Source organism: Urocitellus parryii, chromosome 8, assembly GCF_045843805.1.
Source record: "Urocitellus parryii isolate mUroPar1 chromosome 8, mUroPar1.hap1, whole genome shotgun sequence".
In the NCBI taxonomy this organism is placed as follows: domain Eukaryota; kingdom Metazoa; phylum Chordata; class Mammalia; order Rodentia; family Sciuridae; genus Urocitellus; species Urocitellus parryii.
In genome coordinates this window covers 34,107,378-34,122,315 of record NC_135538.1, presented here as the reverse complement: position 1 = coordinate 34,122,315, position 14,938 = coordinate 34,107,378, and the positions used below count along the sequence as shown (strand labels likewise).

At 36.9% G+C, this 14,938-nt stretch overlaps 1 protein-coding gene across 2 annotated transcripts in view; it reads right to left on the bottom strand.

Moving 5' to 3' along the window:
• Positions 1–14,938, bottom strand: part of Arhgap18 (Rho GTPase activating protein 18) — a 170,410-nt gene that overhangs the window by 35,181 nt on the left and 120,291 nt on the right. For both annotated transcript variants that reach the window (XM_026380823.2, XM_026380830.2), the window contains exons 3-5: positions 14,584–14,819; positions 10,859–10,922; positions 5,749–5,915 (exon numbers count right to left, since the gene is read on the bottom strand). In XM_026380823.2, the coding sequence (XP_026236608.1) occupies positions 5,749–5,915; positions 10,859–10,922; positions 14,584–14,819 (467 nt within the window). The remainder of the gene's footprint in view (positions 1–5,748; positions 5,916–10,858; positions 10,923–14,583; positions 14,820–14,938) is intronic.

The following is a 14,938-nucleotide window of genomic DNA, read 5'->3' as shown; positions in this document are numbered from 1 at the left end:
ATATAAGAAAACAAGCCACAAGAGGAAGAAAAAGAATTTCTTTAGCATATTTAATACATGCTGCAGTCTTCCCTGTTTGCTGACTAAACCAATGATCATTTTCTAGCAGTCTGATAAAAAAGTCTTTCATTAGATGACATCGTTGAGGTTTACCCTTGCCTTCTTCATTTAATTGCAAAAGATGTTCAGTTGATTCCCTTTTATTCTCTCTGCTGATTTTTGTCATTAACATCTCATGGCCTAAATATTAATATAAGCAGCAGGTTAAAGCATGGTATCATGCAGGTCCCCAATACTCTTTTCAAGAGGTTTAGAGGTCAAACTTATTAATTCAAAAATTGTCAATTTTTATAATAATTAATATCAGTTGAATGATTAATTTTAATAATAATTAAGACACTGTTTTGCCTCTCCTGCTTTCATTTTCTCCTGAGTGCACAGAGAAATTTTCCTATGGTAAACGATGTGGACCATTGCAACAGATAATGCAGGAGAAGCTGACCTACTAAGGCCAAATATTAGAGATGTGCTAAAATTAAAACTATGCCACACTTCTCAATTTTTAGTTCTAAAAAAACAAGGCTATTTTCCATTTTTAAAAGGGCTTTTATGTTAATGGTAGCAATTACTTTAAACAGACTGTGTGTGGCACTAGGGATTAAACCTGGGGGTGCTTTATCACTGAGCTACAATCCAGACCTTTTTTTTTTTTTTGAGACAGTGTCTTGCTAAGTTACCAAGAGCAGTCTTGAACTTGCAATCATTTTGCTTCAGCCTCCTGAGCCACTGGGATTCCAGGTGTGTGCATGCTACTATGTCCAGCTAATTTATTTATTATCATTATTATTATTGCTGTTGTTTTATTATTTTGTGCCACAGATTGAACCTAGGCCTCAAGTATGCTAAGCCTATAATTTACCACTAAGTTACACACCCAGCTCCTTAATTTGATATAAAATCCATAGGTGCAACCCACATAAACAAAACCTCTTTGAGGGCCTCAATAATTTTTAACAGTGGCGAGACCACAATTTTTGAGGGTCACACTATTTCCTGAAATCTATGGCCAATGTCGTTCAAGCAAACTCAACTCTGAGAGCCTTAAAAAAAAATCCACTAAAAAGAGAAAAGGTCTCTCTTAGCTTTGAGTAATCTATTTGTTCTATGAAAATATTGAGTAAAATAAGAACAGACCTCATGGAAGATGGAGCCTAACTGAATTCCCAGCACTGATGTGGAAGGCCTCCATAGTGCTGGGCACTGTGGGTGAGTATGTGGAGCTGGGCACAGGGGGCAAATCTGTCTCCATCGCTTACTAGCTATGTGACCTTGGGCAAATATCACCACTTCTGAGCCTCAGACTCTTTACCTGCAAGATGGAATAATGCCATGTTCCACCATATAAAGCTATGGTGAGGCACTCATGGCATATAACAAGCACTCAAAAAGGGTTAAGTATTACCACTGTGTATTTCTTCATAGAACTTTTTAAATAATGTCAACGTTTCATGATTTTCCATTAAGAAAAAAAATGACAAGATTCATATTTACTTTTTACTACATTCTACCAAAGTCTCAAAAGGGTAAGAATGACTATGGCGGTGTTGTAGGTATGGAAAATGAGGCCTGGTGGAAAGGGTTAAATGTGGCCACATGGTCAGTGACAAAATTACAGATGCAAATTCAGATCTCCTCAATCCCAAATTCACTAAATCCAGTCCTCCCAGCCGCATTCACCTGGCACGCAGAGGGCAGAAAGCAGCAGGCAGGAGGAAATGTAGGTTGGCAGGTGTTGATGTAGGACTGGGAGCCCCCCAAGGACAGGAACTACACCTTAATCACCTCTTGTAACCCTGTTGTATCGTAGAACTGGCACATTTCAGGAGCCCTGCCACTGGTCTAACAAATGAGGACACTCACACTACAGAAAGAAAAGCATATACTCAAACACCACACCAATGTTTTGATATTCTGATTTTGCAATTTTTACTAAGCTTTACTTTTTCAATTACACAAAACTTGTCACATTTTTCTCATGCACGGCCCTATATTTATGCTAATGACTTTGTTTTCTGAAGGGCTGAGCCAACCATATTTACCAACCGTTTACACATTTTTAAAAAGTCCTAAATGTTTCATTAAAATCAGTTGTTTTGGGGCTAATAAGCCAAACACATGTAATATAATTATTGAAGTACTACCCAAGGTAAATGTTTAGAGAAACCTGAAATATTATTAGTTCAAACATTTGATTTACCTAGCAATATATGTCATGAGCTTATTTATTTATTTAAACATTGTACTTAATGAAGGAGTTAGTTCTTTACCCCAATGTTTAATTCATAGCAGCTGCTTTAAATATTTATGAAGTTTCCTGTCATTTTTGTTTAGTTAATAGACTAGATGGCTGAGTTCCTTGGTTAAGAGAAGACAGTAGAATTTCAGCAACAGAAAAGTCCTCTACCTTTGAAAACGGTGCTTAAAGCAAAGAATGAAATAAAAATTTTCAAAAAATATAAGGTCCCTGGTTCCCTGTGTTTCATAAATTAGCTAGGGAGAGCTCCCTGATACTTCCCCTCCTTTATAGGCCTTGCCATACAAGGTAGCCTGCAGGCATTTCATCAGTAATGATGAACTTGGCTTTCCTACTCCTCAGTCTAGCTTCAGCTTGGAAAGGAAAGCAAGAGAAAAGTGTCAAAAGCTTCGTCACCAAAGTCAAGCCTTAGCATGCCTTGTAACTTAACTGGTTTTCTCATGTAGAAAATAGGGACAATGCTTAACCTCACAAAGATCTTTTGATAGAGGAATGAAATAATTGGAGAGCATAATTCCTGATATATACTATGTAGTAGCTAAATTGTCAAACTACAGCATCTAAAAGGTTATAAAACCTGATCTTCAAAATTTAAGAGCAGAAATCTGAATCTACTGAGAGATCATAAAGAATTAAAACAAAGCCCGCTCAGTGCTTTAAGAAAAAGGAAGTGCATATGAAATGCGGTCAACAGGATAGTGTATTACATAAAGCCTATTGCTTATTTACAGACTCGGGAAAGCAAGGAGTAAAAATGGAACTTAAGGTTTGTTTCTGCTCAGACACCTGCTTCTGAGTAGTGATTATAAATATTCACTCCATCAACCACGCTAAAGACTCGCAGAAACTTTACAATATACCTAGGTCTTCTGGAAGGCATGCAGAATTTTCATATATGGTTGTAGAAATGAAAAGATGCATGTAGGTAAAAAACAAAGTCAGACAAATTAGTAACATCAAATGCATGCTAATGATAGTATATCAGTAGATTTCAAGTAATTTATGTAACATAAGTTCATGGTCAGGAAAGACTTAACAAGAAGCATAGGTATAGAGGTAGGCTCTGAGGAACAGATGAAGGTTTCCTTGGCAAATATAGAACATAGAAAAAGAAATGTCATTCTTAAACCTGGGGCATGACATGCACAAAATCAATATGGTAAGTGAACACAAATTAGTTTATAAAACAGAATAAAATGGTAGAGCAAGTCTTGTTTTGAAACTTTGGGCAGAGATTTTATTTTATTCCATTGTTGTAGTCAACAATATCTTCATTCTGTTTAGATTATGCTAACCTTATCTTGTATTGTTACTGATGGCAGTGTTAGCAATCGCTATTCTTTGCATTAATGTGAAATAAAGGAGATGAGTCTTTAAGTGACGTTCTAAATATGTCACCTGCCATTTCCTGAGAACCACAATTGTCAGCATGAAAGATACAGATGTTATCCTGATGTCTGAAAAGCCTTGAAAATGAGGACCAACCCAGAGACCAAATACGCCTTCAGTTCCAGTCAGACAGGAAAATGTGTTTCTACAAAATGAAATCGGGGTTCTTGATGAAAAACACAATATTAGGTCTGGAGTACAAAATATGCCAGATAAGCCTGGGAAACTATCTAGGATCACATCAAATATGTATGAATCCATGAGTTAAGATGCTATTCTTATAAAACAAACACAAATGGTAATTGATTGCTGGGGAAAAATACTAGGGAATCAAAAAATTTTGAAAACTGGTAAATACATGGAGAAAGTAACCATTTCAAAAAAAGTTTCTTAAAAGAAACACCCAAAGTAATAAAGCAAAGACAGATGAAAATATTGGAACATCAGCATTTTCCAACCATGAATAAACTGTATTATTGACAGCAGCTGTTAATTTCACCAACAAAAGACAACCAGATTCTATGCGCCTGCTGAAAACAGGTAACCACATATCTGAAGTAATCTCAACAGAGAAGTTGAACCTTAGACAGATACGTTTAGAGTCAATTATAAAAACAATGGAAGATGTTAAATTGTACCATAGGGATAGGATTAGTCACAAGGAGAAATTCTCTATAACTTAACAACCAGGTGTCTTCAACAAATACATTTTGAGAGAAGGGGAGAGAGTAGGATGTATGGAAAGACAGAAAGAACAAAAGAGGACACAGAAAGGTGAGAGACAAAGGAAAATAGGAGAAAGAAAACAGAGGAAGGATGAGAGGAATAGAGGGACAGAGGGAGAAAGAGGAATATGGGGAAGAGAGAAATGAAGACGTTGGTTCCTGGTCCTCAAACAAACTCTACAAAAAGATCAAATTTCAAATTGTTGGGCTGGCTCAGTGGTAGAGAGCTTGACTACCATGTGTGAGGCACTGGGTTCAGTTCTCAGCACCACATCGAAAAAATAAATAAAAAGTCATTATGTTCAACCATGACTTATATTTATTTATAAAATCCAAATTATATCAAATTTCATGAACACTGTTCTAGAGATTTGAAATTAATAATTGTCAGTGTTTTTAACACATGGCAACATGAACATGTGTTTTAAAATGTTTAAACTTTATCAACACAAATATTGACAATATAATTCAGATATGGTTCACAAAATAACACAGAATAGACAACTAGATAAGGATATAGCTAGATCAGGATTGACCCTGGACCAATAAATGTTGGGGCTGGGAGATGACTAGGATTCATTTTTATTATTCCTTTTAATTGCATGTGTAAAATTTGAATAACTACTTGTATACATGTATATATACTTATATACACACACATACAATCTATCTACATACATACACATAGATAGATAGATGTGCATGTGGACATATGTATTCAGTAGCAAAGAGAACACTCTATATAGAGAACTGGGATTCTAAATATAATCTACTGCTAAAAGGAACCAAAGCTTTTTGAAGACATGACTACTTTCAAGTCTAAGGGGAAAAAATTACAAGGTGATCATAGAACATTTTGTCCAGAAAGTTAAGGAAACAGACAAAAATCAGAAAACTGCTCTGGGCTCTTCAAAAATGTTAAAGGAAAAGAAGGGGAACTACCTCAATTCAAGAAAACTGGAAAGATGAAACAACCAACACAAAAATATCCCTTGTTCAAATTCTAATGGGTATGGAGAAAGGGAAAGCTATCAAGGATAATCTTGTAGCAACTAGAGAAATATTAATATGACTCTCTATTAAATATAGCTCTCTCTTCAGTGTTCAGTTTAAGTACTGTAGCTGTTCTGTATGTCCTTGATAATCTCAAGGCATACATAGATAAAGATACAGGAAAGGCTATATATTAATAAGGGTTGACTATCAATGAAGGGCAGGGTGCTGCTGTATCATGTTTTCAACTTAGCCCTGGGTTCTAAATTTTCATAAGAATCTGATAAAAATGTTTCTATGGGTAACATCTGGACACATGCTACTTACAGGTAATGAGGCATCATTGCTTTCACTCTTCTGAGTTTTCTCCTCTTTCTGGTTGACCGCTTGCTCAGCAAATGACACCTCCAGGTTGATGTCCGTTTCAGAGGCAGGTGTGTCCTCAGGCACTGGGAGCATCAGCTCTTTATCACCAAAGGGGGTAGATGCCTGGTCTGGGGGAGGAGAGGACCCAAATCATATACTTGCTTTATTTTTATTTTTTTTTTTAACTTCCAATACATTGACTACTTAAAAATCTTTGAGAACATTACTATTTTCTCCCCTCAAGAATTAAATATCGGGGCTGAGGCTGTAGCTCAGCGGTACAGCGCTTGCCTGGCCCATGAGACGTGCTGGGTTCGATCCTCAGCACCACATAAAAATAAAGGCATGTGTCCAACAACAACTAAAAAAAAAATTGAATATTATTTTCATGGTAAAAAGTATATTCAAGGAATCCTATCAAGAGGTCAAGGGAGACAGAAGATAGGGATAACTGGGAACTATGGTCCAATTGTGGAATATTTGAGAACATAGCTCTTAGATGGGATCAAAATACAAAATGCAGCTGGGAGATATCAAACTCTTGATGAAAAATCTCACAAACTTAATAGTTGCCATGTTATTTTATTCTACACTGAGGAATTAAAATCAAAAGAAAGGTCAGAAGAGTTGTAATCTCTCAGAATTAGCATTTAATTTCATCATATTAGAAGAGATTCCTGGAATAAACCTGTTCCACACCCTGCTTTTTCTTTCTGGAATGCTACCTATCATAGTAGAAATTCCAAAATAAGAGCTAATGCCAAAAACTCACTGTGGCAGACAGTTACCTGGAGGTAACTGGTACAGGAACCAACAGGTTTTCAGCCCGATTTTATCAAAGAGCATAAAAGTTCCTACAACTATCAACCCTAGCTAAATAGGTTTAATCCATTTACATCAACATTTCAAGGATATGTAGTGTAACACATTTAACTTTGCTTTGAGGTTTTGATTTTTTTGTGTGTGTTTGCTGATAATCCTCCTGGAAAGAATTCATATTCAAAACCTCTGAGGAAAACACAAGCTTTTATTTTTGTTGCTGTTCATTTTTAGATATACATGGCAGTAGATTGTATTTGACATATTATATGTAGATAGAGTATGACTTACTCTAGTTAGGATCCCATTTTTGTGGTGGAACATGGTGTGGAGTTACACTGGAAAATTATGTTGGATTCATTCTACTCTTTCCTGTTCCTATTTCTGTTTCCTTCCCTTCATTCCCCTTTGCCTAATCCAAAGAACTCCTACTTTTCTCTTCCCCCAGAAAATTCAAACTTTAAGCTTTGAAGAAAATACTTCTAAATTTGACTATTTGGTACATATTTGGTTTTAACACATCTCACATTAAAAAAAACCCAGGCACCAATGATGGATTGTTGACATTATCTTTGAAGAGGTTTGAATCATGATAAGAAGCTCTGAATTAAAAAATAACTTACATAGTTCATTTATAAGCTCTATACTAACATCCTCATATAGTGGCAGAACAAACTGCTGGAAGACAAACTTAAAAAGATGAAAATGCATGCCATATATACATACTGGTATTAAAAGTCTACTGCTAAAAAAAAAACATTGCATTTATAGTTATTTTGAAAAAACCTCTTTTAATCAAAATGAAATTAAGAAATAAATACAAATCTAGTCTTATTCACTCCCATTATATAAGCAGAATGGGCTCCTGTGCAGTCATGAGGGGATCCCAACTCAGAAAGGTTCTACCCATGGCTTAATACTCATTGTTACCACCTTGGAATCTGAATAAGCCACCTACATTTTCTGTTTGCATTGGTCCAACTGGCCCAGAGGCATCTCACAGTTAAAAAAAAAAAATAAGCATTTATCTGTGTTGATTCCAAAAATAAGAATGAATTTAAAGCTAATTAATATTATTGGTGACATCTGCTACCATCTTTGTTTTTCCAGCCTGCCTGCAATAACTTTTTAAAAATTAAAATATTTGTAAGTTTTTATGGTTTCTAAAAATAGTAACAAATGCCAAAGCCCAATTCTATTTTCCCATTGGTTTATTTGGCTTTATGTGTTACTGTGAATATGTATATTGATTTCCTAGGAAACCATTCTAAGAAAAAAAATGATTAGCTATTTTCTTAAATTAGAAACTCCCTTTCAGCAGCTGAATGTCTGTGAACAAAAATTTTAAAACTACCCTTCTCAACACAATACACCCAATACAAATGAACTGTGTTAAACTCAAAAATAGGTAATTCTACTTAAATTAGAACACATTTAAAATATATGAATCTCCTCTAGAAACAAGGCAAAATAAAGTATATTAAAGACTCAGTTTTAATGGTAAGTTAAGGGAGACCTTCAGGAAAATAATTATGGTGACAATAACATCAATAATTATAGGGACACTGTTACAGGAAATGGGTGGTTAATTGGATAAGAAAAGTGATATCTATTCTCAAAAGAGAAAATCTAAAAGAGAATATTGAAGTAGACCTTTTGGCACTCTAAAGTTCTCAAATGTAAAAAACAAAATTTCTTTAATTTATCTTCCCTGGGTTTTGAAAAGGACAATAGCACTAGGTTACAAATATTTTGCAAATCTCCCCAAAGTGTTTTAATTGTTCAAAATATTCAGAAATATTTTAAAAAAGACTCTTCTTCCATGGAAATTTAAAAAAAGAAGAAAGTATACATAATAATATGAAAGTTTTTTAAAAATTAGAAATGTAATTCCCAAATAAACAATCACTGCCCTTTCATAGAGTTGTCCAGTTTGGTTAAAAGTTTAGGTGAATACTTAGTGATGGATTCATTTGAAATGTGAAAACCCTTGCAATCTCCATATTGACAACTTTTTAATTTGCAATAAGTATCACAGATTGAACATGTCTGAAAACCCAAGTGTAGGGAGAATACTTAAAATAGACTATGTCACCCATGCCTTCAGATCTTAACCAGAAATAGCCCTACTTTGGAACCCCAGCCATAATTTCCATGGGCATCATACTGAACCTTCTGCTGTTTACACAACACTCTTGGCTCCCTGGCTAGTGCCCAGAATAGGTGTGGTGATCACTGCTTGGTGCCATGGACAGGGGTTCACAGGTTCTGCTGTTCTTATTGGACATTCAATGCCCACTGCTTAGCATTCCAATGAAAGCACATGTAAACCAGGCAGCATGACTGAGTCCTGTTGCCCTTGCCTGCTGCCGTTTAGGCTGGAAAGTGCTTATATAACAAACTTGTCTTCCAGAACTTTTGTTGATATAGCCTACATTATGATCTCTGACAATGGAGAAAAACAAAAAGCAAGGACAATATTGTCCTCAGTATCTGTTAAACAACTGCCAGTCACTCTTCCCCAAGGCCCAAAGCACAATGACACTGGCACAAAGGTTTGTCTGTCTCTCCAGAAGACTCCGCCTTCCTGCAAGCCAGAGATGGCTATGCTGGCTGGCTTGTCATTTTGGTGTTTGCTGGTACACATATTAGAGGAAACACTAGGAATTTCATTCTGAAATAACACATAGCACTACCAAAAAAAAAAAAAAATCACAGAATAGCGAGAAAAAGCAAGTGCATCCCCTCCCCACCCCCAGTACAGGGGATTGAACTCAGTGGTGCTTTACCATTGAGCTACACCCTAGCACTTTGTACAGTTTTATTCTGAAACATGGTGTCCCTAAATTTCCAAGACTGCCCTAGAACTTGGAGTCTTCTTTCTTCAGCATTCCATGTAGTTGGGATTACAGGCATATGCCACCATACCTGATGGAGCATGGGTTTTTATAGCTACAAATATGTGTGTGTGTGTGTGTACACAGACCTACACACCAGCACATGTGTGCATTTTTTTAAGGTAGGGGTGCAGGAGAAAAGTTTTGAAAAAACATGAAAGAAAATGATGCTGGATGCTCACTGTAAAACGTCTCATACAATGTAAGCCTAATGCATGATTTTTGATAACTGGTCTCACTTACTGAGGCCTGCCTCAAAATTGCAATAATCCTGCTTCAGCCTCCTGAGTAGCTAGGATGACAGCATGTGCCACCATGCCTGGCCTAATGCAGGATTTTTGTGGGAATATTAGGAACACTTCCTAGTACTAAGTTTACCTGATACCCAGTCCCCATCTCCAACAACTATTAACTGCAACACTATTAACAGTGTGAATGTCCCAGATGTTAAGACTGGAGAAAATGAAGTTTACCTTTGTGATAACAATTAAGAACTATATTTTTAAGCTTAAACCTATGACCTTAATTTAGAACACATTTCTTTTTTTGTAAACAAATAACTACGTTTTTTCTTGATAAATTCTAACAAAGCCTTAATATTTATTTTTTTCCATGCTTTGAACTTTCAACTCATATCTGAATATCCAAAGAGAAAAAGTATAAAAAAGAATTATAATCAATTACTCAATCAACTAATATTTTTAAGTTTCTTTAAATTTTCAGAAAATTAAACCATTTGAGAACAAATTTATTGGTTCTGACTTTCTAACTGTATGACCTTGAGAAAGGGAATTCACAACTCTAAACCCATTTTCATTTGAGAAAACAGCTCAAGAGCAGTGCCTACCACCAAGTTTTTGTTCTTGTTTTTCTTTGTTGTTGTTGTTGTTGTTTTTGGAAGGTACTAGGGAGTGAATCCAGGGGTATTCTACACTGAACTACATCTTTAGCTCCTTTACTAATTTTATTTTGACAAGGAGTCTCTTTAAGCTGTGGAGTCTGTCCTCAAACTTGCAATGATCCTGCCTCAGCCTCCAGAGCAGCTGGGATTACAGACATGCACCAAGGTACCTGGCCACAGAGTTCTTGAGTATATTAAATGAGGTAAACATCTCTGCACATGCTAACTGTTCAGGAACATAAATATATGAATGTAGAATCAGATTGGGATATACGTTCAAAAAAAAAAAAAACAGCCAACTATATGCTCAACTTCATATAATTATCAACCTGGAACCTAATACTAGTAATAGAATTTGCTTACTAGAATTGAAGGCAAATGTTTTAAAAGGTTGTAACTGTTTATTATCCCAATTAAAAGGAAAAAAAAAAAAAAGAGAACAGGTCCAACATACCATCTTTTCCTTGGTATTTGTTTTCATTTGTTCTGACTGACTGCGATTCAGTACCATCTGGAGCCTAAACATAGAAAACGAGCCATTTAGTCATCTCCAATTCACAACCAGAGAAAATGGGATGGTAAATAATTCTGCTACTAACCTTTAGAATGCAAGAAATGTGCACAGACTTATAACAGTCACCATGGTGGGGGGAACACTATGGTTATGATCAATAGGCAATCTTCCAATAAATACATGATTTCCCCCCAATTGTAGGTTGCAATAGTAAGTCTTCTGGGGAATATGGAAAGTGTCAAGGATCCCTGCTGTCAAATCATCACTATCCAGTTGGATATCCACTATCCAGACAAACCTGCTAGTAATATCAAGTGATGAGTAGAGAAACAAATGTAGCCTATACATACAGGGGAATATTATTTGGCAATGAAAAGAATGAAGTATTGATGCACATTTCAACGTGGATGAACCTTAAAAACCTTTTGCTATTTGAAAGGAACCAGTCACAAAAGCCCATTCATTTTATGATCCCATTTGTGTGCAATGTCCAGAATGAACAAACCAGAGAGATGGAAAATAGACAAGTACTTGCCCAAGATAGGGAAGGGGACATGAAGAATGAGTGCTAGTGGGCATGAACTTTTTTTTTTTTTTTTTTTTAAGAGATAATGAAAATGTACTACAGTCAATTGTGGCAATGGTAGAAAAAAATCTGTGAATATACTAAAAATCATTGAATTGTACACTTTAATTCGGTGAACTATATGACAGGTGAATTATCTCTCCGTAATGCAAAAAAAAAAAAAAATAGAAGTAAAATAGAAAAAATTATTTAAAGTAACAAATGTGAGATAAATTAAAATCAGGTTACCAAGTCAGCAAAAAGAGCTAAAATGGAACTCATTCTGTCCAGGGTTGGTGCTGTGACCCCTGAGTAATCGAGCCCTCCAAAGCTGATGGACAAGGTCAATCAGGGTTGGTCTGCTCACCAGTCAGGGTGGTAAACAGTACTTCTTCCTTTCCAGGTAAGCTGAGAAGGATCTCAGAGATAAGGGGAATCTGGATCAACCATACAAAAGGGCCTGTTTGAATGAATTATTTTTAAAATGATCCTTCTATTGGATTGTATCTCTATAGTAGCCATAGTAGTCCCCGCACCACAACGTTTCACCTCAAGTTATCACAGCAACAGAGGACTCCCCCTCCACATGCCTTAAAAAAATAATAAAAATACCAGGGCAGGTACATATATGCCTTTGGTATATTACTAAGAGACCAGCACATCCAGGACAGAGATGGTGCCTCCCACGTCACACGGGCACATGGCACCACATTAGTTAGCTGTAGGACAGGGCAATAGCATTCTCTTTCCCTCTATCCCTGAGCCAGCAGAGGGCAGGCCCTCCATGACCGTGAACATAACAAGTGATTCTAATCTTGTACGTGAACGCATATTTTGGAATATGTGGTTGGAATTGTTTTCCTCAACAATTGAAGATGGCAGTACCGATGGAATTCATTTCTATATTATATTTCCTAGTGTCAGCAAGGGCTTCATGAGAAAGCATTTAAACTGGAAGAGCTGAATATGCACTGACTGAAGAAGAGAAGAACTGCAAGTGGAGACAGCTGGTCCGTGTTTGCTGGAGGGATGCAGAGCACATTTCTAATGGGTTGTGGTGTTCAATTAAAGGGATGCCTTGTAAGCGGGTATATATTATTTCAATTTGCTTGTAATATTTCTCTCTTAATGAGTCCATCAGATGATACAATCCACCAATTACCTTGCATTCAAAACCATGTGGTTTAGACATTACCAGGAATTTGCTGAAAAATGCTGCTTCTAAAATCAAGTAGCAACGTCCTCTTGGAGATTGGCAGGAATCCCACAGTATGTATTTTGCTTAGGTTCAGCTCTCGGCTCCCTCTCCCTTTTCACTTCCTCTTAGTTCCCTTAGGAGGGTTCTTTGATTGGGAAGGAAATTTCATAATACTATATTTCCTTGCCATTCATTATTCTACAGCTCGAAACCAAGTCCAGTCCTTAAGTACTAGTGGATGTCCCAAATCACCACTGGCTGGTAAAAGGTGCTTAACACACATAAGTGCCTGGAGCATTGAAATGATCCCAGAATTCCTGTAAATGACTGGTTTTGATCCATAATTGAGCATGCAAATAGAGTAGCAATCTGTAGCTAGAAAGGATTTCTTGGAAGAATGAAAACAAAAAAATTTACATGCCAGAAAGATACCTTAAACATGAACCCTTCCACACTCCATTTGTTATGGAAAAAAACATATAATAAAAGTTTTCCAGGCATGGCGGTGCATGCCTGTAATCCCAACCACTAGGGACACTGAGGCAGGAGGATCACAAGTTTAAAGCCAGCCTCGGCAACTTAGCAAGGCCCTAAGCAACTTAGCAAGATCCTGTCTCAAAATAAAATAGAAAACCAGCTGGGGATATGGCCCAATGGCTAAGGAGTCTTGGGTTCAATCCCCAGTACAAAAAGCAATCACAAAATTTTCATTACCCCTCATTTATAGTATAAATAGAATCATATTCAGAATGCTTAATATCAGAATCATGTCTGGAAATGAAAGTTTAGCAGAACAGAGAATGGTTAAAAGCAAGTACTTCAGAGTCAGACAAATTTGGATTTAGTATGTATAGGCCATTGAGCAAGTCACTTAAAGTCTATGAGCCTCAGCCATAGAAAGGAAATGATAATACTTCACAGACAGCTGTAAGGATTAAATGAGATAAAGCAGGTAGAGCAATTAGCACAGTTCAACCATGGTGGCAGCAACTGTTATTGTTACTGTTATCATTACAGTCCTTGTTCCAGAATCCTTTTGTATCCCCCACCAACCACTTTACTATGTCTCCTAGGCTATTGGGGCCAGAATGTAAATCTACCATGACCCAGGAACACCATTGAGTTCAGTGGACTTTTTTTTTTTTTTTTGGGGGGGGGGTAGTGAGACTTTCCTGATAAAAGAGAGAATAGTAATTTACATTCTATGCTAGCTCCTGGCTTCTTTGTGGATGAATAATAAGGAACCTGCCAACTAGCTACATTGTTTATACTGTTCTGGGTCACACAGGTCTGGTCCTCTTACTATACATACCTTCTCTCATGTTTCTTCATTCATCACCTCCCCAGTCACTACCAGACTTCAACATCTTCCATCAAAAATTTCCTATGTGCTAGGTTTGGGGCTAAGTGCTAGCTATAAAAGGGGTATCGTTTCACATCTCAGGATCCCTACTTTGTAATTCAGCTGCCATTAGGTCCCTCATATCTCACCTCTGTCCATCCCCAAGTGAGTCTGAAAACACAAGTTTTCCTGCAGGCACTAGCAGATAAGACAGACTCCTCCACCTCCTGTTTTTCTATTGGCAAGGACTAAAGGTCTGTTTGCCCAGGAAGCCTGTCCAGTCACTTCTTGTGGCACTGTAGGTACATCTAGTGCTCCAAGGACATCATCTCCCCCAAGAGGATTATCACACTGAATTTTAGTTTGCTTAGCTTTTTACGCCATCAGTGTAACTTCTAGAAGGCAGAGTACAGGCACTTTTGTTCACTTCCTGGATGGAGCTTTGGTGCCTGGTTTATAAGAAGTGCTCATTAAGTCTGTAGGCTTTGAATTAAACTAGACTGATCCAAGTGAGACCAAGCACATAATCTTTTCACTTAATATCAGAAAAAAAAACTTACTTTTTCTTTTGACTCTCTCTGTTGAGTAAATATGTCTCTGACGTCAGGAATTTGGTACTGTTTGTTTTTCTTCCTCAAAGTTTGGGAGACCGTCTCTACCCGTTTTTGAACAGCTGCTGCCTGGGTCCGGGTCAGTGTGGATAAAAACACCATGCTCTCTTGGGGGTCCTCTGCAGAGTCTCCAAACAGGTTAGACAGACCAGCCTCTTTGAGCCACTCTTCTTCCAATTCTCCCTCTAAGACAATGGGGGAAACCAGGTGTTATCACAATTTATAAGAAATTCCACATTTTTTAAGCTGTTAAAAATTCTTGCTGAAACTCTTCTATTGTAACCCAACTGCAGTGCCAAGAATC